Below are 27,413 nucleotides of genomic sequence, written 5' to 3' on the forward strand. Positions count from 1 at the left end.
CATTAAAGATCCTCTTAAGTGCTGAGGCAACAAAAAGCAGCGGGATAAACACATTTAGACCTGATGTCGAAAAAGCTTTTGCCTTTACCAGCAGCATCCCTCGCTCGTGAACACATCTTCAAGGTCCGGACAGGCGATCAGTAAAAAGTTGTCTTAGTCACAGCACAGTATAATAATAAAACATTTCCTAAAACACATAATAGTTGTCCAGTCTGTATCATTCCTAAGCAATCTTCCAGTTATTAACACATTTACCATGTAGCCCCCGCCCCCACTCAAAGTAAGAACACATTCCACCTTATTAATTTAATATTTGAAAATTTAAACCACTAAACCTGCCATCAACAACTACAATAACAGTTGAAATTGTCACTCAAATATATATATTTTTTTGTTATAGACTGCTGTTAAATAAAAAAAAAAAAGAAACACAGACTTTTTTGGGTGACAGTTCACAAAGGGTGGACGTGGGATCCGAACCCACGCAAGGCTTATTATGGAGCAGCTACCGCTGCACCACTACTGTTTTCAGCAGAGTGGACGTATTTAATGTATGTTTTTTATGTATGTATGTAATGAAGAGGAAAACAATTATATATAGATGTATGCTATATGACATACGTTCAGTGTTACATAAAAACATTGCACTAAACGAAGAATGGATATTTATGAGAGTATTATAGTGAGAGATGTGTCGTCACCCGTATTACTAAAGCTCTTCTTTGCAGCATTATGCATTCTACAAGTCAGCATTTGTTTGATGTATAATTTATAGTTTTATTTTTTGCCACTAAGTATTATTGGGAACAATCGTTTAAAATGTATTGATCATCCACAAACATTCTTTTCACCTGGGAATTCTGTCGAGTTTTAGAATTCTGCTGATGCCATATATACTTCAGATGGGAGCTCGATGAAAAATGATTCAAAGCACTAAGCAGACATGTGCACTGGAATCTTCAAGCTTGGTTAGAAGCACTGAGCAGACATGCATACTTGCATTGCATCATGACAGGGCTTGGAAGTTTCGAGCAGACGTGCGCACTGGTTACTGAATCTTTGCGAAGCCTCAACACACTCAAAAGCATTGACCTCTATATTTTTTAGAGTCTATCTGACACATAACTCTCTAGTTATATTTTGTTATTAGTATTGACATTAAACACTTCAGTTGATATAGTTAAATGACGGCCTGAAGCTACAATTCAGGTAGTTGCTGAGAATTCATTATTGTTCTTGTGGATTGATGTGATTTCCTTTGTCTGATACATAGTGTCAAAGATATATTGTCATATATCAACTTTATATATATAAAAAGATTAGGTAAATCGTGCAACTTTTTTATGGAACACTTAATTTTGTTCTAAACTGTATGTCATATAGTATACATCTATAAATATAATTTTTTCGTCTTCATTAGGAGAATACAACAATGACACTCTCGTGTAAATTAAACCAATTTAACATGCATATGTCAAAAAACATATTTCAACATCCACCGCAGTAAGAACAGTAGTATTAGTTCAGTTGTGCGGAGCTCGTTAATTATCCCGATTAGGTGGCTCAATGGTTTTGCAACTGTCTCTCAGCAAAAACACCAGGGGTTTGCGTCGCTGATCCTCCTCTTGTGAAAGGTATTTTTTTCAATTCCTCCATATAACAAAAATTTCGTACTTGGATGGATAGCGAGTGAATCGACCTATGGAGGAAAGGTTGGGTCGCCGTATTGGGAACGGGGCTCAATTCCCTTATTATATTGTGCATGTAAAGAATTTCACTGTAAAACTTAATACGCTTCATATTTGAGTGTTTGAAGACCCTGGTGTCGTACTGAATTTGTATTGTAGAAAAACAAACTACTGTCCAGCATGCCTAAATGTGTCTTTTCGTTTCTAATCGCTATACGGCACTTCCAACTTGGGACGATTCGCTATAAACAGTTTCAGTCAATCAGTGCCTTCTAAACATGCAGAATGGCAGTGTAACGTTTATTGTAGCGGCGCAGCATCTTTGTTTTAGGCAGTCATTGTCCTGTTAGACTACTTACTGTTAAGTGCTGCTTGAGCTACCGTTTATTTTACAACAGGTGGCCTACGTAGTTCTTAAATCAATATCGAAATGCACACACAAGCCTCCTAAATTATTTATTGAAATGCCTACATTTACAGTGTCCGTTTTAGGAAGTCGTAGTTTTTACTTGTTCCCGTTATTAGGAATTATAATTTCTCAGTGTCACATTATTTGTTACTTTTCATGAGTCCTGCATCATTGAAATTCTGTTTTATATTTTGTATAAGCAAACTTTTTAAAAGGAGCGTTAATTGAACTGACTATAGCAAACTTGTCATCTTCTTAAAATGACTTTACTGATTTGATATTGACAATTAGGTTAAAAATCAAGGAAGATATGAGTTTGCATGGACAATGCTGTTTCTTTGTTTTCGTAATATCACGTCAGTAGAGAGTGTGTCACGTTAACAATGTATTCTGTCCTAATTGACAGCGCACACACTTTTTTATATTTCCTAAAGGCAAATGTGTCTCAATTTGCTCATTAATATATTTTGACATTTTTTGGTAAGGAGCAGGGAACGTTAAATGTGACGGTGACTGCGGGAGATTGTGTAACTGGAAGATGGTTTAAGAATACAGAAATGACAAAAGCTTATTCTTTCAATAATTCTATTTATGTCAATGATTTACTCTGTTGTGCTGCAGTTTGGAATATTACTTATTTACCCCCCCAGCGCAGCCTTTGATAAGATGAATTCACAAGTAAAGGATGTTGCTGACAAAGTCAGATGCTTTTTTGAAAGTTTGGCTGCAGATGTGCTTATCCAGCTGCTCCTTCTTGTCAGTACTTGAGTGATCTTTATGTTCACCTCTGGATGAATTTGCAAAGTTTCTTTACAAAATTTCTGTCTCATTAACCCAGAAATCCAGAAGCTTTCCTTAAATTGCAGAAGACACTGTTAATGGCGCTGAAATACAGTTGTGATTAGTTATGCAGCACATGCTTTTACTCACATTGCTTTTTGGAAATCAATAATACAAATCCGCTACAGATCTGGGAATCGCTGAATAGTAAAAACGTTTAATGAGGAGTGTCTTGCGCAATGTGTAATGACCAAGTCGGCTGTAGTGAAGCGTTTCTTAACCTTTCTGATATAATCGACATGGGGTAGAATAGATACGTGCTACCTTACGCAAAATATGCTCATCAATTTATTACAGATTCTAGGTGGACACGATTCCACACCAAGGAAAAAGTGCCCTGTATAATTCGTCCATAATGTCTCCAATAATATTTGTTAACTTACAGACAAGTACTACATAACTGTTTCGTACAAAGTCCTTATTTTAACATACGCAAGCCCCAATTAGGATTTGAACTCGCGTCATCATACCTTATCGCTGTAGCAGGGACAACTGCTTTTACGCTTTGAGCCAAAGCAGTTCAGCAGACGAGTGAGTGACCAAATCGACTGCTGACTGCACGGATATCAATGACGTCATTACGCTAGTGTGCCTCAAAATCACGTGATGGGAGCATTTGAAACAAGTCTCGAAGCGGCGAGTTCGACACAGTGTCGAAACATCAGTATCGAGCGGCCCATTACTACTCACAAGACTATCCAACAGAGAGACAAGTGAGCACAATGCAGTAAGCCAAGTCGTATTGTATCTATACTAATAAAAGGCAAAGCCCTCACTGACTCACTCACTCACTCACTCATCACTAATTCTCCAACTTCCCATGTAGGTAGAAGGCTGAAATTTGGCAGGCTCATTCCTTACAGCTTACTAACAAAAGTTGGGCAGGTTTCATTTCAAAATTCTACGTGTAACGGTCATAACTGGAACCTAATTTCGTCCATATACTGTAATAGTCTGCAGCTTGGTCACCGTGTGAGGCGGAGTTACGTCTCGCATCATCACGCCTCCCACGTAATTGAGTGCCTGCCCATATACGGTCAATATTCGCGGGTGAAGGACTGTGCTTAGCATATTCATAAGTGCAGCTACTGCGGAAACCCTCCCTCAGCAAAAGTGTGAGAGAAACTTTTAAGTGCCGGGTGTGAGCTAAAATTAAATAAAGGCGTGGAAGTTCGCACAAGATATTCGCGAGATACAAGCTTAATCCGATGGTTGTGCTGCTTCCAGACATGTATTTTTGTATTTAAGCATTTAACCAATCACATTTCAGCCATCATTTGTTGCCAGGCAGAGAGACCTTGACAATCTGTTCTGCAGGTCCTCTAATACAGAATAAATGTCGATTAAACTGTTGCTTCAACCAATCAGAGTTGGTTCTTTTTGTGATTCAACTTGTGAAACATTACAACACTTGTTCTTTTCATGTCCCGTTTCGGCCAAATTTTGGTTAGAAATACACAGCTGGTTATCACTCAAGGTTAATGACATCCCACAGTTTGACTTGTCTCATATTATTTTCTACATGGATAACTTATATCCATCTTTCTCTGATATGATTAACATTGTCATTCTCTTGGTAAATACCATATACACTGTAGTAAGTGGAGAAATAGTAAGCCATCTTTTACATGGTTCATTAAAGATTTGAAACAATACTTCCTATCAGATAATAAACTGAAATCCAGCAAATCTGTAAGAAGGATTTATAACATGTCTCATTTATTACTGTTTTCATTTATTCCTCCTGTGTCTTTTGGCCTGTGCTCCCTATTTGTTATCTTGGATTTTCAAAGAACCCCAACTTGTCATTATATGTAGCATCATTTTTTTTCTTTTACATTACAAATACAGTAGACATTGTGTTACAATCTCTGTATATCTGAACTTCTCATGTGACATGCTCAGGTGTCATTACTTACATATTTTTCTCTCCTGCCTTAATTTTGTTTTAGTTTAAAATGAAGTTTCGGTTCTTCCAACAACAAAACTTTGTACGATTTGGCAGGTACTGTATGTTTTATACATATGTAGTGGTTTTATTTTTCCACTCACGTAATAAATTATATAAAGTCCCCTTTCTGTTTTGATCTATTGTTGCAGTTTCCTTCTATGGACAGAATGTGTTTGTTTAAAAATGTCTTTAGATATCAATTATTATTAATAAAATTGCCATTTGACTTAAGGCATCAGGTTTACAAAACCTAATGTTGCCAACCAGTTTTATAGAAATAAATGGACCTTTTTCAACAAAAAAGAATTAACACAGTGTTGCATGGTATTGTGCTGACTGTCCCTGTCCTTAGTGTTATCTGTGACAGTCCACTTGTTACAATTCTTTAATTCATTCTCAGTTGTGCAGTCAGGTCAGATACTGAAGTTCTCAAGAGTATAAAGCCACCGGTTCAAATCCTCATTTATTCCAATGTTAAACTTTTATTAAAGTTAAACTTCTTTGTAAGATTAATTTTACATCCACAGACTTAAGTGAGTGAGCTGTTATCACTTCAATTTTACAGTAAGTGCTTGTTGCTGCAGTTTATATTTGTAATAAGTTTGTTTTTAGTGATGTGTTTTTAATGTTATTTCAATGTGTTGCTGTAAAACCCCCCTGAGAAACCAAACTTACCTATTAAGACAAAAAAACTGAGCAGAATTTAAATAGCATGAAATAGTTCAGTTTATGATGAACATCATGTGAACAGAGGGCAGTGACATTTTTTCTTATTAGTTTAATCAACACAACACACCATTGTTTGTGTGCAGATTCATCTCATGTAAATAGTTTTATTCACCCATATTGATACAGAGCCAGTTCATTTTTATAACATTAAAAAAGGAAATACAATACACTTTTTCAGATCATGTGTATTGAATAAATAAATGGTATGTTTGTCAAAAAAAAAAAAAAAAATTAGACACACACACAATGAAAATGACCAACAATGGGGAGGTGTTAAAAACTATTAGGGAAAGGGATAACAAACATATTTAAAGATTTTTATACCTTTATATTAAAAAAATGTTAGCAAGGTTTTGAATACAGTAAAATGTGAAGCATTAAATTTGTCAAAAAAGGAAAAATGCTACTTTAGCTTTATAAACAAAATATTACTCAGAGTCGAGAGTTATTATCCATCAATTTTACATAAAAAATGTGTTCTATTTAAACTGACATTTTTCCTGATCTGTCCCTTAATATTTGTTTACTAATAATATTTTTATATCACTTTTGCTTACAAGTGTAGCTAAAATTGCTCTACGAAAATATACAGTTATAAAGAAAATTGAAGACATCATAAAAGTAAATTAGAAGCAAATGGAGGGGTCCTTGTCCTTTGTAATAAATACACTGCCTGGTCAAATGGCCAGGGACAAAGACAAACTTGCAGCTTTCAAAGATGCTGGAGATAATAAACCTGTGGGGGTCCCAAGCCAAAGCCCCCACAGCTCCCTCTGCACATCCCAGCATACATAATTGTGGCCGTCTCAGTCCAATCACAATTCCATTTCAGGATGTCTTGTGAACTTTGTCTCTCTCCGGCATCACAGGTAGTTGACTTGATGTAATAAACAGTGGAGATGCAGGGGGGCACCATTGCAATAAATTGGAAAAAGACAACAGAGAAAAACAGGAGAGATTAGTTAGCTTACAAACTGTACACAGTACCATTTCTAATCTATTACAACCAATGCAAGTAATTAAGAAAAGCCAAATTAGAAATTTTGAAATGATCGAGATTTGGAGCCTAGCACTTCTCTATTGGCAAAGCATTCCAGATTTTGTTGCATGAGTACAGAAAGCTGCCAGTTTTCATGGTTGATCTTGGAATAAAAAGCAAAGCAACATTTGAGAAATGAAATGTTGAGAGCAGACACTCCAAAATACGGGCAGGGTCTAAAATACTCAAAGCCTTCTAATTATTTCATAGAACCTTGAAATCAATTCTATGTGAGACAGGCAGTCAGTGTAATGAGAAAGAGACAGTTTTCAGAAGAAATAAAAAACAAAATTGGACAATACCTCGTGATCACTGTTCAAGGCACAGCAGATCAGAGCATTGGTTGAGATGGAGGATTCTAGAAGTGCAGGCAGGAGGACGAGCCGCTACTTCAACAAGGTACACAACTCTCCTTCGTTCTTCTTTAACTGCTGCCCCATAACACAGCCAGACTCTTTTACTTCACTGTAACTGTTAAAAACATAAACCCAGTAGATATTCACTCATGGAGTTCAAACATTAATAAAGTGTACCCTTAATTCTTATTCTGCCTCCTTTCTTGGTACACCTGCAGATCAATTATTACCAAAGTAAACCATCACAATAAAGTTCTGCTTTAAGTAAAGTCCAAAGCTGCCAGCGGCTCCTCTTCAATACCGGTCCCGCCCCCATGCAGCCAACACGGCATTTCTTGACAAGCTACTGAAGTATGCTTACAAAATAAAGCAAACTCTGAAATAGGTGAGCATTTACTTCTCCAGCTAGATTCTATGCTCAGAACCATCAACCCCTTCGTTAAATCATTCAAACACATGCATGAAATCGATTTGCATCTGTCCCATAGGCAACTCCTGTATACAGATTTCCACGCTCCATATGAATTCCGATCCTATGGTTTAACCACTTTTATTCTCTTATGGAGACATTGGCTGGCACAAAAGATTTACAACATGTTCCCAATAAAAGAACCGGCAACCGAATCAGGCTTACTCAATGCCAATTTTACATGTTCAGATTATCAATGAGGAATACATTTAGTATTTTGAACTCCAATGGCAAACTATTCCAACAGAATGTCGTAGATGCATATGTTAAAACAGAGGGTGCGTGTCTCAACTATCTCAGATTAAATCTACAAGATCTGCGCGTGGAACAATACAAAGGACTATCAGATGCGCTGCAAGAAAATGGTGAAAATATTAACGTACGTGTAGGCAAAATGATCATATTACCATGCACTGTCGGATACCCAAAGACCAGAGCACAGACCTGACATTATAGTACGAGTCTTTTGGATTAAGCTGCAGAAATTACTTAGAGACATTCTATAACAACATTTTTTGGGGTTGTTATTGATTATATTTACATAGTCGAATTCCTCATGCCCACATGCTGTTTACTCTTCACAATAATTCTAACAACCAGTCTTCAGCCACGGTCAGTTGTACGTGGCTTTTTCTAGGGTTAGATCTTTTGACTCATTGTCTGTCGTCTCCACCAAAACACCTATTCACAACTGCGTCTTTCATGAAGTATTTATTTTTTCTTGATTTCTAAATTCCTTTCTCACCTTTTTCCTTTCCTATTCTTACACCGCTGTATGCTACCACGGGCGTCGGCTACTAATAATAATTACTGTGTTTTTTTGTTGGATTTTCCCCAACTTGTCATTATATGTAGCATCATTTTTTTTCTTTTACATTACAAATACAGTAGATATTGTGTTACAATCTCTGTATATCTGAACTTCTCATGTGGCATGATCAGGTGTCATTACTTACATGTTTTTCTCTCCTGCCTTAGTTTTGTTTTAGTTTAAAATGAAGTCTCGGTTCTTCCAACAACAAAGCACAGTAACCTAAGAAAATAAATGTTATTTTTCAGAACGGAACAACATCGCTGTTTAATGACTGCTGGTACTGATGTGCCTCAGTCTCTGTGTTTGTGAGGATTCACACTCTGAGGCTTTCCTGTTTAAAATTAAAAAGCCGTGTTAGTTACTGGACAGAGTGAGCAGACATACAGTACAGTATTCAAGGCAGCAAAATATTACAGATCAAATAATAAATATGGGGAGGCTTTGCAGGAATTGTGCACAAATTATTTCTGAAACTGAAAGTCTTGGTAGTCTTACCTGTAGAAATAACAAATCTAACATGACCTGCACATCATCTCGAATTGGAAACCTTAAAAAGAGAAGAAAAGGACATCCAGTTGTGTCTCAGAATTCGGGTACACTGGCATCTGTTCAGTCTCTTGGAAGGCTGGTTACCACCGGGCATCCTGTAGGGTCAAGAAAAAAAAATACAATGAAGGGACATTGTATTTCTAACTGCAGCAATAAGAAAAGTTATTTCTAAGGACCCATCCTTCTCCATTATATTCAGTTTAATGTATGTGTGTGTACTCCTCCTAAACCAACAGCTTAAATGATAAGCTAATGACACGTGACAACACCAGGTGCCCAGCCTGTCACTGTGCCACATCAGACTCGCACTACACTTCTCTGAAGGCTTTGGACATCATAATTTTTAAAATTGTCTGTTTTCTGCCATAGAATTTTTTCTACCAAATGAGGTTCAAGAAATCCATTTCAAAATTCTGAGTAAATAGTAGCCAACTAATAAATTAATTCATAAGTTTGACATTAATATATCGCCAAAATGTAGTTTAGGTACAAATGAAGACACATCCCCTCTCACATTTCTTTTACTTCTGCTCCTATTCCAAAATGTTTTATAAAAATTTATTTCTGTTACTGTCTTGAATGATAAACTAATATCTCACTGTTTAATTCTTGTTCTTCTGTATACAATTTTGAAGACTAAATGTTGGAAATGCATTTACTGTGGTTTCCTTGCTTCATAAATTTCCTATTCATAAGTGTAATGTTCAGAACGTTAGACCCTCTGTTACATCTTTCTGAATGGACATTAATATGCTAGAAATATCTTTTAAAAACGGAAAACACACTAAAATAATTAAAACATGTAAGATTCTGATCTGCTTCATTAACAATGTATAATGCTATTATCTGCATCTCACTTTCTTGTAATAACTTAGCTGTCGCTACTCTTGTATGTAATGTAGCCTTCATTATTATTATATTTTTTAACTTTATTATGGAAAAAACTATTGTATTGATGTAATCTGATATCAACATAATAAAAAAATACTGATGGCTTTGGAGGGCACATTTTACACCCATCGAGTGTCAGACGTGCACTCCTAATTCTATTCCGAATTCGACACCTCGATTACATTGTTTTGCTTAATTATTAGCATGCTGTTCACTCTTTAAGATAAAAAATGTGAACAAATGTTAAAAGAAACACACCACCAAATGCTAATAGGGTGTTATGAAATAAATACATCCATTAACCCAATTACGGAAAATGCTGTGACTTTCACATTTAAACCACGAGATTACGAATGTCATATTGAAACTAAAAATGAAAATCCTTATTGCCTTTTCATCAATAAAAGGGAACAATGGAATGATGATTCCCTTTAATTTATTAAGAATGCAGTTGTCCTAGTCAACGGCCAACGCACCAATCAGCCCATGCCACAAGGACCCCACTTTGTTATAGAGAATGATTTAATATATCGGGTCTGTGAGCACGGGGCGTTTACGGTAGCTATTGCTAATCCCACAAACTTTCCGGTAGCAAGTTTGTGAGTTAGCGCACACCCACCTTCTAGGAGGCCACCTGGGCACCGAAAAAACATTAGAGCATATTAAGCTCCGTTTCTATTGGCCCAAAATTAATGAGGAGGTTTACCGCTTCTGTATTTCAGAATTGGGGTTGGGGTTCCTAAAGAAGTCCTTACGGAAACGTTCAAGGAAACGGCCAAGTTACTTAAAATAAAGCACTTGAAAACCACAGTGTATCATCCGCAAACCGACGGTTTAGTAGAGAGGTTTAATCAGACTCTCAAACAAATGCTTCACAAGGTGGTCAGCGGGGATGGGAGGAATTGGGATCAGCTCCTCTCCCTCGTTCTCTTTGCCTACAGGGAAGTTCTTCCATTTGGGTTACATGGGGCTCCTGCAGCTTTCCAGCATCTGGTGGACAAAGTGCTCTGCCCCCATAACACGTATAGTGCTGCCTACCTAGATGACGTCGTCATCTATTCCAGCACCTGGAAGGAACAGCATGTCCAAGCGATATTACGGACGCTCGGTGAAACCGGTCTTAGAATCAATCCAAAAAAAATTTGCTTTGGATTGAAAGAAACCAAATATTTGGGCTACCTTGTGGATCGTTGTACTGTGAGGCTGCAGTGCTCTAAAATAGAAGCCATTTTGATATGGCCCTGTCCGCGAACCAAGCGGCTGGTCCAGGCATTTCTCGGCTTGGTAGGGTACTACCGCCGGTTTGCACCACGGTTTTCGGAGAGTGCTGTGCCCTTGACTAATTTAACAAAGCAGAGGGCTCTTAACACTTTGGTATGGACTGAGACGACTGAGGCAGTCTTCGGTGACTTAAAAAAGGCCCTGATGTCGGCACCTGTTTTAAAGGCACCTGACTTTTCACTGTCTTTTATCCTGCAGACGGATGCTTCGGACACAGGCCTAGGAGCCGTGCTGAGCCAAAGCGTCCATGGTGCTGAACACCCAGTCATGTTCCTGAGCTGGAAACTGCTGGATCAGGTGACCAGGTATGCAGCGGTGGAGAGGGAGTCACTTGCGATTAAGTGGGCGAATACACAGTTGAGGTACTACCTCTTGGGTCGGGAGTTTACACTTGTCACGGACCATGCACCTTTACAGTGACAAGGTGTTTCCTTGATTTACAGCGTTATAAGTTCTCGCTCGTTCATCGGAAGGGTTCTCTCCATGCCAACACCAATGCTTTCTCCCGTATTCACGACCTCTCGGTGCAGAACACCCGACCCGACGGGTCTGGGCTGGGGTGGGGGGGTCCTGTCACACACGTGTGTTTAGGAGACATCTAAAGGGCTTGAATACTTGTGATTCCATGCCAGACCAGGGGGTGGCGAAGTGCACAAATTTTCCCTCTTGATCTTTTGCAGACCATTCTAGGGAAATCCTGCCCGGCTCTGGGGCAGCCACTGACATCAATTCCGGTTCCATTATTGATGACATCACTTCCTTTGCTGACATTTAAAGCCACTGTCTTGTCTCCAGAAGATCAGTTCTGTTTTAGACTCAGTTGAATGCACATGTCTTTGCTAATTAATCAGTTTTGCCGCCGGGAACAATTATACGGGTGGCTGCCCCAAACATTCTCAATGTTTAATGGTCATTTTTCTGACATTATATAAAAACTGTAAGGTTATTTGAGAGTGCGATGTTTCAGTGAAAAGTCTTCAAATATAGAATTTGAACACGGAGAGACAAACAAAGATAAGTGCTCGGGGTTTGGAGATACCGTTTTATGGATGTGTAAGTTCTCATTTGCTCAACTCAGAGTTACTGCACACGATTTAAGTGAGGGGCAAACAGCGCGACCTGCAGCCCAGCGCCAATCTTTACTCGAGTCAATCCCCGTTTGGCCTCCCGAGTGTCTTTTCTATTCAATCAGTGTGTGTGTTTCCAGTTCACTTCATGTTTTCGAGTCCATTTTCTACTTCACATTTTCCAGTCACACCGTCACCACCTCCTACTCTACATTTTGATTACTTACCATGTATTCCTGCATTCCAAGCTCATTTGACAAAGATTAAGGAGAAAGTGGTGAAGATTGATTTACAACTCCAAATGCCACCTTCAACTGACCAGCAGAAAGCTGGTAAATACATTATTTCAATAAATAATCACAATTTGTGGAAACAGAGGCCAACAACAGCCATAAACATAACTTAAAAAAGCATATCGATTTTTGATAATTGATTTGTGGATTAATTATTAAGTAGGGCTAACATTTACCTCTTCAGTGTTCACTGAGACAATCACAGCACCAGTTTTTGATCTCAATCAGCAAGATCTACCTCCCAAAACAAAGTAAACCCAAGATCATAAAATCAATTTAAAAACCACCACCAGCTCAAATGTTTACCTCTCCTGCCCCCTCAGTCAGTCTACACGGTCGGTGTCTTTCTCACAGCACAGTAATCACCTTACACACTAAATGCTGCCCTCTTAAGGAATACCAGCACAAGTCTCACTTCCACTCGGCGATGTCACCTGTGTGTCCACCTGCGACCAAGCTTCCTAATTATTAAGCTGACCACCACGACCTCCTTCACTAACTGGCTCAAGTGACATACTTGTTATATCAAACTCATTCTTCTGAAATTGTACCCAATAAAATTAAAAATATGTGCACCAATTTAAACAAACAGATTAAGAAAATCCAGTGATCAGCAATAGATAGATTAGACTTAGTGGAACTTTATTTGTCACAAGGTAGAAGTTACAGAAATTCTTTAAAAAATAAAAAGGTAGATAAATAAGAAAATAAACATACACACATTTTGGTCTGAACGCACACCAGAATGACTATGAAGCAAGAAAAATAAAAAGAAAGAAAAGTTCTGAATTGGCTGCCACTGTCAGCATGAGACATTAGCAGACGTATTACTGTTGGTATAAAGGATATCCCGTAGTGTTTCTTGACACACTTATGTGGAATGATTTGAAAGAACTCCATTTTATTGTGCAGCATTGTTCATAATGGCACTCAGTTTTGTTTTAATCCTCTCCTCAGCTAGGAACCCCAGGAGGTCCAGGGTGCATCTATGACTGATCTTGCCCTTTTAATTAGCCTGTTTTTTCAGTCGGCCTCTCTTGACGTGATGTACACAGCTCAGCACACTGCAATGTAGAAAATCACACTGGTCATCAGAATGTGATAGAAGATGTGAATTATGTCAACTCCCACATTGAAGGAACGTGGCCTTCTAATTGAAAAGAGCCTTGCTCTGCCCTTTCTTACAGAGTTAAAACACTTTTTCCTTTTAACATGACACACATCCATCCCTGTTATGGTGGTGCAGTTAAGTAGCTTAAGTCAAATCAATCAGCTATTTACTAATGGAGAAGGGATGGTCACAGTTTAAAAGAACAATGCACTTTAAAACATTTATGGAGCACAAGGGGGTTTGTTTAAATCTGATAGCACAATCAAGAGTTATGATTGATTCAGTGGATAAAGAGGGTACAGGTGGCCTTTAATGAATTGAAAAGGTTTGTCAAACCTACTGACAAAAATAGAAGTTATGCATGGTCAGTTATACCTGTCAGCCTAAGCTAGCAAACCCCTTATTTCACTTGCTTGTCTTCTCCTGTTGCAGCTGTGCATTTCAGCAAATTTACATTCCTCTTTCATCTCCTCCCTCCTGACTTTTCTGTTTCTTAACACAATCCTTTGCCCCTACTTGTACAAACCTTCATCAACATAAACTGATAAGACAATTCTGGGATCCCAGCAGCACTGTATGTTTAATTCAAGTAGTGAATACTGCTGAACCACAACTCTGTAAGATGGTCTTCTTTTTTCAGAGTCTGTTGGACCTTCACTCCACTCCCAAGATTCTGATAATCTGAAATGAAGAGCATTGAGTTACTGTCAGCATGCTACAAACTGCCTAACTTGACATAAACCATAACATAGAGCCTGTTCTAAAATGATATTCAAGTGTCTTTAGACATAAGTGATGAAGTTTTAATGAAGCCAATTATTGTTCTTTTAACAGAGAAAAAGCAAAAGCTGCTGTTTACTGGAACATCTCAATGGTTGTGAAACGGGACACCTGTGATGTGGACGCAAATATCAAGAAAACTGTAAATATTAAGGAGGAGGACTATGAGTGGGAGTCCATCTTCCTTAAACAGGAAAGTCTGAGCATCAAGGAGGAGGACAGTGAACTGAAGCCAGTGAGCACTAAAGAAGAACCTGAAGAGAATTCTGTCAGTATTGAGACACATAACCATACAAATATAGACAGTGAAAAAAAAGACAACCTTCAAGATCAAGTGGTTGCCAGGTTAGACTCTTCTCATAGCAAACACTGTTCATCTCCAGAGCCTTCTATTAATATGAAATCTGAATCATTAGAGTCTGAACCAAAGAGGGCTGTGGAAACTACATCTGTTAGAGCTCAGAAAAATAAGCGATCACCTTCAAAGAAGTCTGGAAAAAGTAAGTGCAAAATAAAAATGTATAAGATTTAGGGTTGGGATTTATGAGCTTGAAAGGTTGGGTCTTGTGATTTTTATGAGAAACACAGAAATGGAGTGAAAATACTTTATTTTATTGTGTGTTTAAATTTAGTGTGATATTTCATCTCTTATTATGTAAGCTTTAGCAATTTGCTTTTCTTCCATTATAGTGACTTTATGCAGAAGTCCCCAGCCTATCCTTGATAAAGAGTGCTATACAAATGTCTAAGAGCAAGACAAAGGTATTGATCCCTCTGGAATTTCCTGGGTATCCATATTAATTCCTCTTAACAATGCAGTCCGATCGTCAACTAAATTCCGATTACACACAGCCTCAGTTGTCCTAAACTACTGTAATAACACAAACAATTGGACGGCTTCTTGTCAGTCCTGAACACATCGTTTAAACATTCACAGTCCACTCCCTGACCCTCCTATTTTTACAGACTGGTTGACCCTTCTTTAACAGTAATGACCTCCACACAACTTTTTGTAGCTACTGATCAGCAATAAATTTTAATCCATTCCTTTATTCCAAACCTTTTCAGTTCCTTCATCCCTGAGAGCTCTTTTCTGATCAGTTCTCTTTAGGTCAGGCCACAGCATCTCGTGTCTCTTATTGGCCATTCCAGAACACCAGTTACCGTATGATTAACCCTTTCTGTTTTTAATTTCTTCCTATGTTTGAGATTATTGTCCTGTGACATCACTTAAGTGTTGTTAAGCTTGTGCTATCCTGATATTTTTCTGTCAGATTTCTTGATAATATTTTCAATTCAGTGACCATTGATCATGTCAAGTATTCCTGGCCATGATGAAACATGCAGGCTAAACCATGATGCTACATTCACCTTGAGTCTTTAGTATCAATGTCCACTTTTGTCTTACCTCCAAACATGGTGTTGCAGGTTTTGACCAAAGACTTCAACTTTTGTCTCATTCATTCATAGAACATTGTCTGTTCTGGAACATCAAGATGATCTTTTACAAGTTTTGAGACGTGCAGTGATGGTTTTGCTAGATTGCATTGATCTCCTTGGTGTTGCCCTTCTGTAAACTACATTCTTACACTTTTCTCCATAAGAACACAAGGACAGAGACTTTCTCAAGTCCCGGAGACTTTTGCAGGCCCTTTTCTCTGCCTGTCTGGGTTCCTATTCACCTCTGCTTTCATCCTGTGATCTTTGTTGGTCGCCCTTTCCAGTGGTGAGTTTCCTCCATTTTCTTAGACAGTATGGCTTTCTATGCATTGACGGACACCCAGGTCTTCCAAAATTCTTTTATCACATTTGCCAGCTTTACACATTTCTTCATTTCTTCTAAGGTTCTTGTGAAATCTTTAAAGAAGTATTTGAATGAAATGTCAAACCTTTGGATTACACATTGAAGCGATGGATTAGAGATACAACTTAGACTGACATGTTGACATCATTCTTAAATCATAAAGTGAAAAAGGCTGTGTGTTCTGTGCTAGTCTGTGCTCCTTCTATTTGAGTGTACATTAAATATGACTTTTGTTCTTAAACACTTTGTGTTTTTTTTTTTTTTTTGTAGCTATTAAGGAGCAGAGAAGCAGTTTAATAGTTTTTAACGTTTTTTTTCCTATTTACAAGGTGTGTTTTTTTGTTGTTGTTTTGTGATTCATACAACAGCAGCTGTTAATCCAGTCTTACTCCAACCTTTGGGTTTGTGGGGCAGAGGGTGGAGAAAGCTTTTGCAGTTGCCGGCAAGTCCGTGTCATAGCAATAAACAGGCAAAAGTAACTGTAATTTCCTAGCAGAAATAAGTTCAACATTTTACATATGATGCACAATGGATTCAAAGCTATTAATAAAATCTCTGCAGTGGGTAAATAAGGAGGTAGAAAAGAAGCTGCAAAGGAAAAAAAGGAACAACTGAATAAGTCATTTAAACTGAATAACCCCAATGCTAACAGTAGTGCATTTGAGAGCAACCATTAGGAAAGTTATGAGGTGTCTAAAAGACAGTTAAAGAGAAATATTGCAGCCAAAGACATTCTTTCAGTATTTTAGGAGTTAAATAACGGTCAAGGAGGAAGTGAAATGCCGCATGAACAATAAAGGGGAATTACAATACACTGATAGTGAAATATGAAATGCTCTAAACTTTCCATTTTCTTAAGATTTTATGTCTGAAAAAGTGGATAACTGCTCAGTTGTAACAGGGACTACTAAGGAGGTACTGACAGATTTGGAAATTGTAGAGAGAGAAGTGCTGCTGAGATTGAATTGATTGAATTCAAACAAATCTCCAAGACCAGATGCTATTTATCCTCAAATGCTTAAGGAGTTTAATGAATATATATATAATCCTTTGATGGATAATTTTTAGTAGTCACTGCACACTGGAACAATTTTTATGAACTGGAAAATGTAATCCCATTAATATAGAAAGGGTGATTGGGAAAATTGAAGTATCAACATGTTAGTAATCTTAACTTGCATCATAGGAAAATAAAGGAATTATTAAGGAAAAGATTGAGTGACACATGGCAAGAACAGGAGTTTTACTAAACAGTCACCATGGATTCAGATGAGGGAGGTTATGCTTTACTAACATGCTGGGAATCTATGAGGAGCCAACCAAAGGATATGATCAAAGTGGAGCATATGCTATTATTTATCTAGACTTTCAGATGGTATTTGGTAAGGTGCCACTAAACTAAAAGAAGTGAAAGTTCAGGGTGTGGTGTGCAGATGGGTGCAGAATTGACTAAACATAGGAAGCTTAGGGTTATGGTGCGAGGAACCCTATCAGAACTGGGTGGTTGTAAGAGTAGTGTCCTACAAGGGCCAGTGTTAAGGCCACTGCTATATAAATATATTGTCAGACACGTGTGATTGGGAGACAGCTGAATGGCCTAAACGATAGAAATACCACACTAGACCAGGTGGCAGCAGGGTGCGCGGATTGTCTCTCTCAATCTCTCTGCATATAAAATCCTGCAGGGTTCTGGCACCAATGATGATGTCACTTCCGGATCCAACAATGTCACTTCTGGTTCCGGGTCTGATGACATCATTTCCCTTACCAGCCTTTAAAGCTGCCATCTTACCTCCATAATATCTGAACTATTTTGGACTCAAACCTGTGAACATCTCTTTTCAATTTTCTTCAATTTTGCAGCTGGGAAACAATATACAGGTGGCTGCCCCAATCCTTTATGGTGTCTGTGACTCATCTTTGTGACAGTGGCTTTTTAATATCGGTCGAATTTTCCCAAATCTATCGCGTAACTGCATGATATATTCTAACATATTGGTAGAGGGAGGAGCCTCTTCTTCCCATCCTTCTTTTAAAATATCCAATATTCCCCAATGTTGTCATCCTTATAACAACTCAAAAGGAGAGGACCCTGTCCCTGCTGACCACCTTGTGGAGCATTTGTTTGAGAGTCTGATTAAATCTCTACTAGACCATCGGTTTGTGGATAATACACCGTGAACTTTAAATGCTTTACGTAACTTGGCCATTTCCCTAAATGTTTTCTGACGTGAAAGGCGTCTCTTGGTGTGTAAAGACTTCTTTAGGGATGACATAAAGACTCATACATTTTCCCTTGCGATAGCTTAAGACGTGGCTGAGCGCAAGGGAACAGACTCTGGATATTGAGTAGCATAATGATATAAATGATTTGGATAGGAATAAAAATAACAAGGTAGTTATGTTTTCAGATGATGCCAAGGTAGGTGGATTTGGCAGATAATTGAGAATTGAATCATCACAATAGAGGGATTCAGACAGTACACAGGCTTGGGCAGAGTTGTCTTGGCTCAGATAAACAGTTTTATCATACAGTGCATCCAGAAAGTATTCACAGCGCATCACTTTTTCTACATTTTGTTATGTTACAGCCTTATTCAAAAATGGATTAAATTAATTTTTTTCCTCAGAATTCTACACACAACACCCCATAATGACAACGTGAATAAAGTTTACCTGAGGTTTTTGCAAATTGTGGAAAAAGTGATGTGCTGTGAATACTTTCCGCATGCACTGTACCAAGGCCTTAAAGATGATTTCTGATGTCATGTGGAGTTGTTCCGGGTTCAAATGGTCCTTTTCTCTCTTCAGAATTCACTCTTTGTCTTTGCTATCTGTTCCTTTGTTCATGGTGCGCTTTGATTCTGTCTTTCTCAACTCACTGTTTGGCACCTTACTATTCCCTCTGCACCTCTCTCGCACAAGAGGGTTTGTACTGAAACTCCAGTCTTGTAATAATGGCTCTTTTTAAGTCTTGCCAGACTGCTCAGGGACTTGAACAGAGGATGGGAAGAGTGGCTCTTAGAGTCAATTCAGGGCGTCCATGTCCAAGGCTCTATGGAGAGAAGCTTACAGGTCAAAGAAAGTTTGTGAACTGTTTGCTCTGCACAGTGTGGATGGCTTCCCACCCCAAAAGGGAGCAAATTGTCAGCTTTCAGCCCACACAGAGAAAGCATTGTCTGATTTTTGGCTCCCCAGAGTGAACATATGCTCAGTCTTCATCCACCAAAAGAGACAGAAAATGCAGCTACATTTAAAGTTGGGTGTAGCCCCTGGTGATTGAATTAAAGCCCCTTCTAGTTGCAGATCCAGGGCCTACTTATAGCCTCGTTATTAAAGCAATTTTGTTGTATATGACTTTTTTTCTTTCTGAAGTTGCTGTATATAATTTTTATTTAATCCTTTTGCCTTTGTTAATTTCCTTAACAAGCAGTGGAGCAATGACATAAGCACTTTGTGTTGCCTGTGCAGTTTTACCACTCCTCAGATTGGCATGACTGGTCTGCCTCAATGGTCCTCCCAGTGATGTTGTGTGGAGATTTGTGCTCATGACTGGGTGAGTCTAAGAGAAGGTGGCAGACAAAGAACAATCCATGAATGACCTTCTCGCTCGTCTTGATCCATTCACACAACTTGTAGAAATTGAATTCCCTAACAGCAACGCTTCTACAGTGGCATATAAAAGTGCAGGCACCCTGGGCAAAATTTCTGTTACTGTGACCAGCTAAGTAACTAAAAGATGACCTGATCTCCAAAAGGCATAAAGCTGAAGATGACAAATTTCTTTAATATTTTAAACAAGATTACTTTTTTATTTCCATCCTTTACTGTTTTAAAGTAACAAAAAGGTCAAAGGGCTTGAAGGAAAAGTATGGCACCTGCATGGTCTTAGTAACACCTCATTTGGCAGAAATCACAGCCTATAAACACTTTTTGTGGCCCAATAAGAGTCTTTCAGTCATCACCACAGAGTCTGACTACAAAATACCACCAGGAAGCTTTAAGACACAGGGGTTTAGATTTGCTATTCTAGCAATGCTATGAGCAGTTGTCTTGGAAAGTTATCTTTGTCTTCCAGACCTCAACTTGATTTCCAACATTGCGGTTAACTGCTATCTCTTAATAACGTTACCAACTGAGGAGGTGGCTACTTGAAAACTCTGACATCTTCTATAGTCTTTTCCTGACTATAAATTATTTTATTTTTCAGAGTGTTAGACAGCTGTTTAGAGGAGCCCATGACTGCTGAATGCTGGGATAAGGTTTGAGGAGTCTGAGAATTTATACAGCTTTGAATTTTGCATCGCCTGGCCATTCCTAATGATGATTGTAGACAAGCCAAAGCCCTAAGAAGCTAATTAGGGTCTGACGTCTTGGGGGGAAAAAGATATCTGAGACCTCCGATCTCTTGGGGTGCACACACATTTCTGGGGTACTCCTTTTTTCACTCTACAAAAATAAGACACAAATCTTGTTTAAAATGCAGAAAAGAGTGTTTTATCTTTAACTTTATGGCTTTTGTAGATCAATTCATCTGATATTGACTGAACTATTCACTGTAACAGTTATTTTCATCAGGGGGGTCCCCACACATTTGCATGTCACTTTTTATGAGATGTCATGAAAGTGTTCATCTTGGTAATGCTACGTTTGAAAAGGATCATCTGCTTGGCAGAGTATATCGTGCATCCATGTGAAAAATTAAATGACAGAACCCTTAACTTTCTACTGTAGGAAATGGTGGTGCATTTAAACTGATAAACTGCAATTATTTTTGAGGGATACTCTGATTTGTTCTGTCCTGTCCTGATCATACGTCTGGTTCTTTTCAAACATTGCCATTATTGTCAGCTAAGACACATTTGTTTCCTTAGCAGTTTTCCTGCTTTCACTGCATTGCTGAAAGTCAATGTGCTTAGCCGAGCGTTGTACCTAAATGTTTCTCATCAGATTAGTTGTGGCAAATGTCTTTACTTTAAATACACCACACCTAAGTAACTTTTTCATTTTAAACTTTATATATAAAATTCCTATCACATTTAATATACTTTAAGATATTTCCACACAGTAGTTATTTTCTTCTTCAGTTTCCACTCTGTTCACTCTGTCAGTTGTACGTGTGCCTTCAGTTTAACATATTACATGTCATGAAATCGGTAGACCAGTCAACCAACTACAAGCCGATTTCACAATAAACAGCAAAATTTGGGCACTTTTAATTTAAGATTGATTAATTTGTGTAACAATACTGTTTAATTCAGTTGTATTTCTTCTTTATAGAGCTCCTAATTGAGTGCAGGCTTGAACTGATTGATGTTTGCAGCCATAACAGAGATAATAATTACATACATGAACAAACACATTGGATCAATTAGACAGTAAAACAGGGCAAATTTTAGCTTAGTCAACATAAATAAGTCCTGATAGTAGATACCCTTTAACATTATAATGGTGAGTATAAATGTCACCAGGGTGTCACAAAGGTTACCAGTCCTGGTGTCACCTGCCACTCCCCTGTAGAGCTAAAACACCAACAGCTGTGCTCTTCCTCGGTTTACTCATCTTCTATTTTTTCTCCGATGTCACTGCAGCTTCTGTAGGCCTGTGCACTGAGGCGTCACTCATCCATTATTCTTTTTTGCTTTGGTGAATGAAAGAAGACATTTTGTTGTTTGTTTTGGTGTCAAGTGGTTTTAGTTCAAGTGTGGATAAATGTCAGGACACATTATAAATATTGAAGGTGCGCTTTTCATACTAGGCACTGGCATTCTGTTTTATATTGTACCCTCCATAATGGCGGAGACAATGAAACATTTTTCTTGCATTTACTCCTTTAATCCACCATTTAAAATTACAAATTAAATAATTCAGATGTAATTAAAATACAAATTACTGATGTTCATTTAAGGGGATTTGCAAACATTTCAGTTGCACCTTGTAGAAGTGGCAGCATTTTTTCTGTATCGTCCTCCTATTTCAGGGCACCATAATGTTTGGGACAATTGGTGCCAGAGGTGTTTGTGATTCCTCAGGTGTGTTTTATTGCTTTAGTCTTGCAGGCCTAAGACACCTCAGTTTACTCCTAACTACAGACTACCTTTTGTCTCTGTAGTTGCCATTGTTCAACATGAGGGCAAGAGCTGTGCCAATGAAAGTCAAAGAAGCTGGAAAATAATAATGAAATCATTAGAGACTTTGGATAACCTAAAGATTACCCGATTCAACTGTTTGGGATATCAATAAAAAGAAAGAACACACTGGTGAGCTCAGTAATTATTAAGGGACTTGTAGGCCAAGTAAGACCACCACTGCTGAAGACCAAAGACGTTGCTGCAGATTTCATTTTGATTACGACTTGCACAGCCTGATGGCAACGATATTGCATGTATCTCTTGTCACACATGTGCGCATGGTAGGCAGCTAAAAGTCTTGAGTAAGGGCAGTTCCGAGGCATGCCGGGATGTGGCAGAGTGCACTGACTCTTTTTCTCCCTTTCCTGTAGACCATTCATGGTCAGATTCCACCTGGCTCTCTTGACGTCACTTCCGGGACCGAGCCTATGGAAGGAGACCTTGCCGGCTCCGGCCCCTTTGATGTCACATCCAGGCTCGAACCAATGGCTGAAGACCATAAGCCCGACCCCTATGATCTCACTTCCTGTTTTCCCCTTTAAAAGTCTATACCTATTCCCTCAGTTCTCTCTTGGACTCGGTTGTGTGTACATCAGTGCAGTATTCATTTAAAACGACTTTTGCAGCCAGGAAATCAATTATAAGGGTGGCTGCCCCAAATTTTTCTATGAGACTGTGTCGAGTTTGTGACAACTCTCTACCATCTTAAGTATACCATCCCATACAGATGGCATTATGTGGCTCAGGGTGACTGAGAGATTCCTCACCAGTCAGGCAGTTAATGCTGAAAAAGCCACCATCTCTGAATAACCCACAGCTGTTAAGAACTGTAAGAGAAAAGGGATTGTGTGATTTCTGCACGGTGGTCTCTGTAATGAAGGCTGCAATTCAGCACACACTTCAAACAGAGAGACAGTAGGGAGTCTAAATCAGCTAAGTCATCATCATGAGCCAAAATGTCATTGTGATACATCAAAACTCACTTCTTGTGTAGCCTGTCAAACATCAGAATGTGAAATGTGCAATGAAATGAGATTTCCTGTTCAGTTCTTTGTTTTTCCACCTGGAGTAGCTAAAATGCTAACACAAATAAAGTCTTCGTGGGACTTACAAATGCTCAAAAATTGAAGGAACTTTGAGCCAATTTAAATGGCAAGTTCTAGTTTTATAAATCCTAACTTTTGCATAAACAGCTTTCATGTATGTAGCTGAGCATAAGGAAGTTTTATACATGTAGCTCTACTGAGCAGTTGTAGTAAAGGACGTAAAATTAACAAATTGTGTGTTTTCCGAGTACAAAAAAAGTTTTATAATTGCTTATGCTGATCAAAGGTTGTTCCTAATTTTAGCCATCATGTATTTAATGTAAGTTAATGTTGATAATAAGGCAGCAAATTGAAAATAAGCACATTTTGTTTTCCTTTTTGTTTTAAATTTTACACAGGAAAGGAAGATAACTGCAGTGTTGAATGTGGCAGAGAATTCTGTAACAGGAGTGCCCTTCAGAAACACATGAGAGTTCACACCAGAGAGAAGCCATATTGCTGTAATGAATGTGGTAAACAGTTTTCACAAATAGGCCATCTACAGAAACACACAAGAGTTCACACCGGAGAGAAGCCATATTGCTGTAATGAATGTGGTAAACAGTTTTCACGCATTGGCAGTCTACAGAAACACACGAGAGTTCACACTGGAGAGAAGCCATATTGCTGTAATGAATGTGGTAAACAGTTTTCACATATAAGCAGTCTACAGAAACACACGAGAGTTCACACTGGAGAGAAGCCATATTGCTGTAATGAATGTGGTAAACAGTTTTCAGTGATGGGCAGTCTTCAGAGACACATGAGAGTTCACAACAAAATAAAAAACAGTAGCAGTTCTAAAATCAGTCCAGAAAAACAAGAACCTTTCAGGACTCGAGAGTGAGGTGAGGTCCTGTCCTGAAAAGTAACCAAAATAAACTATTGTTAAGAAATGAATCTCAAACAGAAGCCATATTGATGTTTGGAATGTGGCAAACAAATCTGTCAGAGCAGTACACTTCAGAGATGCACCAGAATTCCCACCGGAGAGAAGTACAACTGAACTGTCCTGACTAAAGAGTGAGGTTCACTCCTGCCTGCACAGTAAGCACATGTAACTGACACAAATCCATCCTACTTAGTGTTGTGTCAAAAACTAATCAACATGGAGGAGACATAGCAGTTTATATCCTTTTTCCTTTTCCAGAAATAAAATAAAGAACAGGGCGTCATACTAACTTCTCACCAAAGCCCCTACAGCCTCCACCATGCGCCTAGCTCTGTTTTCATAACATACGTATTACATATAGAACTATTTACAATATTTTATACACATTTCATCAGAAAAAAGAAAAAAAAAAAACACTTTACAATATGCATGGCCTCACACAATAAATAATAGTTTAGCTCTATAATATTATACATTTTGCTGTTTTAATATAACAGAAAATGTAAAAACTTACCTTAACAAAATCAAAAAAAAAAAAAAAATAGAATAGGGTTTCATACAAACAGCTTCTCGCCAATGCTTATTAAATAATAAATCAAATCACTACTAACATCATTACTAAAAGTAGAAAAGGCATGGAGAGAGCAGACTTACCTGTACAGCATCCACCATCGCCTGAGGGTGCCTGGTGTCTGTGGGGAGTCACATTAATTAGCATCTGTACTCCAAAATATGACAGTAAGTTTACACAAACAATTGCTTTTTGGAAAATTCATACCTAAAAGATACAAAAAAATTAAAAAGACAGAATACACTTTGCTACACATATTGCCATATTGCAGTACTGTATGTGGCCAACGATTATCACAAATCCAAGTCTTCTGGGCCAGAAAAGAATTCAGACTGGGTGCCACCTCCAGAAATGGGCTTCGTTGGAGAAGATCTACGCTGGTGGCTATCAACCCTTTTTCATGGCATACCACCCCAAAAATATAAATGTTCTGAAATACCTGCATTTTATTTTGGTGTTAAATTGTTAATTACTGAACTGTTATTACAGTGCATCCGGAAAGTATTCACAGCGCATCACTTTTTCCACATATTGTTATGTTACAGCCTTATTCCAAAATGGATTAAATTTATTTTTTTCCTCTGAATTCTACACACAACACCCCATAATGACAATATGAAAAAAGTTTACATGAGGTTTTTGCAAATTTATTAAAAGTAAAAAAACTGAGAAATCACTTGTACATAAGTATTCACAGCCTTTGCTCAATACTTTGTCGATGCACCTTTGGCAGCATTTACAGCCTCAAGTCTTTTTGAATATGATGCCACAAGCTTGGCACACCTATTCTTGGCCAGTTTCGTCCATTCCTCTATGCAGCACCTCTCAAGCTCCATCAGCTTGAATGGGAAGCATCGGTGCACAGCCATTTTAAGATCTCTCCAGAGATGTTCAATCGGATTCAAGTCTGGGCTCTGGCTGGGCCACTCAAGGACATTCACAGAGTTGTCTAGAAGCAACTCCTTTGATATCTTGGGTGTGTGTTTAGGGTCGTTGTCCTGCTGAACGATGAACCGTCGCCCCAGTCTGAGGTCAAGAGCACTCTGGAGCAGGTTTTCATCCAGGATGTCTGTACATTGCTGCAGTCATCTTTCCCTTCATCCTGACTACCCCCAGTCCCAGCCGCTGAAAAACATCTCCACAGCATGATGCTGCCACCACCATGCTTCACTGTAGGGATGGTATTGGCCTGGTGATGAGCGGTGCCTGGTTTCCTCCAAACGTGACAACAACATTTATTTATATAGCACATTTTCATACAAACAGTAGCTCAAAGTGCTTTACATAATGAAGAATAGAATAATAAAAGACAGTACGAAAATAAAAATAAGTCAACATTAATTAACATAGAATAAGAGTAAAGGTCCAATGGCCAGGGTGGACAGAAAAAAAAAAAAAAAAACGCCAGACAGCTGGAGAAAAAAAATAAAATTTGTAGGGATTCCAAACCATGAGACCGCCCAGTCCCTTCTGGGCATTCTACCTAACATAAATGAAACAGTTCTCTTTGGATTTAGGGTTCACACGGAAGGACTTGAAGATGATGATCACGTAGACTTCCGGCTTTAAATCCATCCATCATTGTTGGAGCATCATGATGCTTTGAGTAGGCGGTAAAGGCACAGGCCACCACCACAAAAAAAAACGGAAAAAGAAACCGAAGAGAGATTAGGGGTCAGTACGGATTTTAGAGCCACCATGAATAGTTATTATGATGAATTGAACATACAGAGTATCAGGATTAAGTTAAAGTGAAGTTACGAGAAGGCCATGTTAAAGTAATGTGTTTTCAGCAGTTTCTTAAAGTGCTCTACTGTACTAGCCTGGCAAATCCCTATTGGCAGGCTATTCCAGATTTTAGGTGCATAGCAGCAGAAGGCCGCCTCACCACTTCTTTTAAGTTTTCCAGGGATACTCATTTGTGGATCTGAGGTTATGATTTGGAATATAAGGTGTCAGACATTCCGATATATAAGATGGAGCAGATTACTTAAGGCTTTATAAACCAAAAGCAGAATTTTAAAGTCAATTCTGAATGACACAGGTAACCAGTGTAGTGACATCAAAACTGGAGAGATGTGCTCGTATTTTCTTTTCCTAGTTAGGATTCTAGCAGCTGCATTCTGCACTCGTTGCAAACGATTTATTTCTTTTTTGGGTAGTCCTGAGAGGAGTGCGTTACAGTAATCTAGTCGACTGAAAACAAACGCGTGAACTAATTTCTCAGCATCTTTCAGTGATATAAGAGGTCTAATTTTACTTATGTTTCTTAAGTGAAAAAAATGCTGTCCTAGTGATCTGATTAATATGCAATTTAAAATTCAGATTACAGTCAACAATTACCCCAAAGCTTTTCATCTCCGTTTTGCCTTTTAATCCTAATGTATCCGGTTTATTTCTAATAGCCTCATTGTATCCATTATTGACAATCACTAAGATTTTAGTTCTCTTTATTTAACTTGAGAAAGTTACTATTCATCCATTCTGAGATACAAGTCAGACATTGTGTTAGTAAATCAAGAGAATCGGGGTCATCAGGTGCTATTTATAAGTACAGCTGTGTGTCATCAGCATAGCTGTGGTAGCTCACGTTGTAACCTGAGTTAATCTGACCTAATGGAAGCATATAGACTGAGAAGAGCAGCTGACCCTGGATAGAGCCT

The 27,413-nt window shown here is 38.3% G+C and overlaps 1 protein-coding gene across 1 annotated transcript in view; it reads left to right on the forward strand.

The window, feature by feature from the left end:
• LOC120534757 (zinc finger protein 287-like) overlaps window positions 1-25,237 on the forward strand; it is a 39,831-nt gene extending 14,594 nt beyond the window's left edge. The window contains exons 4-6 of the mRNA XM_039762337.1: window positions 4,890-4,942; window positions 14,322-14,767; window positions 23,647-25,237. Coding sequence (XP_039618271.1) covers window positions 4,890-4,942; window positions 14,322-14,767; window positions 23,647-24,134 — 987 coding nt within the window. The 3' untranslated portion in view covers window positions 24,135-25,237. The remainder of the gene's footprint in view (window positions 1-4,889; window positions 4,943-14,321; window positions 14,768-23,646) is intronic.
• The last annotated feature ends 2,176 nt before the right edge of the window (window positions 25,238-27,413 follow it).

Source organism: Polypterus senegalus, chromosome 8 (genome assembly GCF_016835505.1).
Source record: "Polypterus senegalus isolate Bchr_013 chromosome 8, ASM1683550v1, whole genome shotgun sequence".
NCBI lineage: Eukaryota > Metazoa > Chordata > Cladistia > Polypteriformes > Polypteridae > Polypterus > Polypterus senegalus.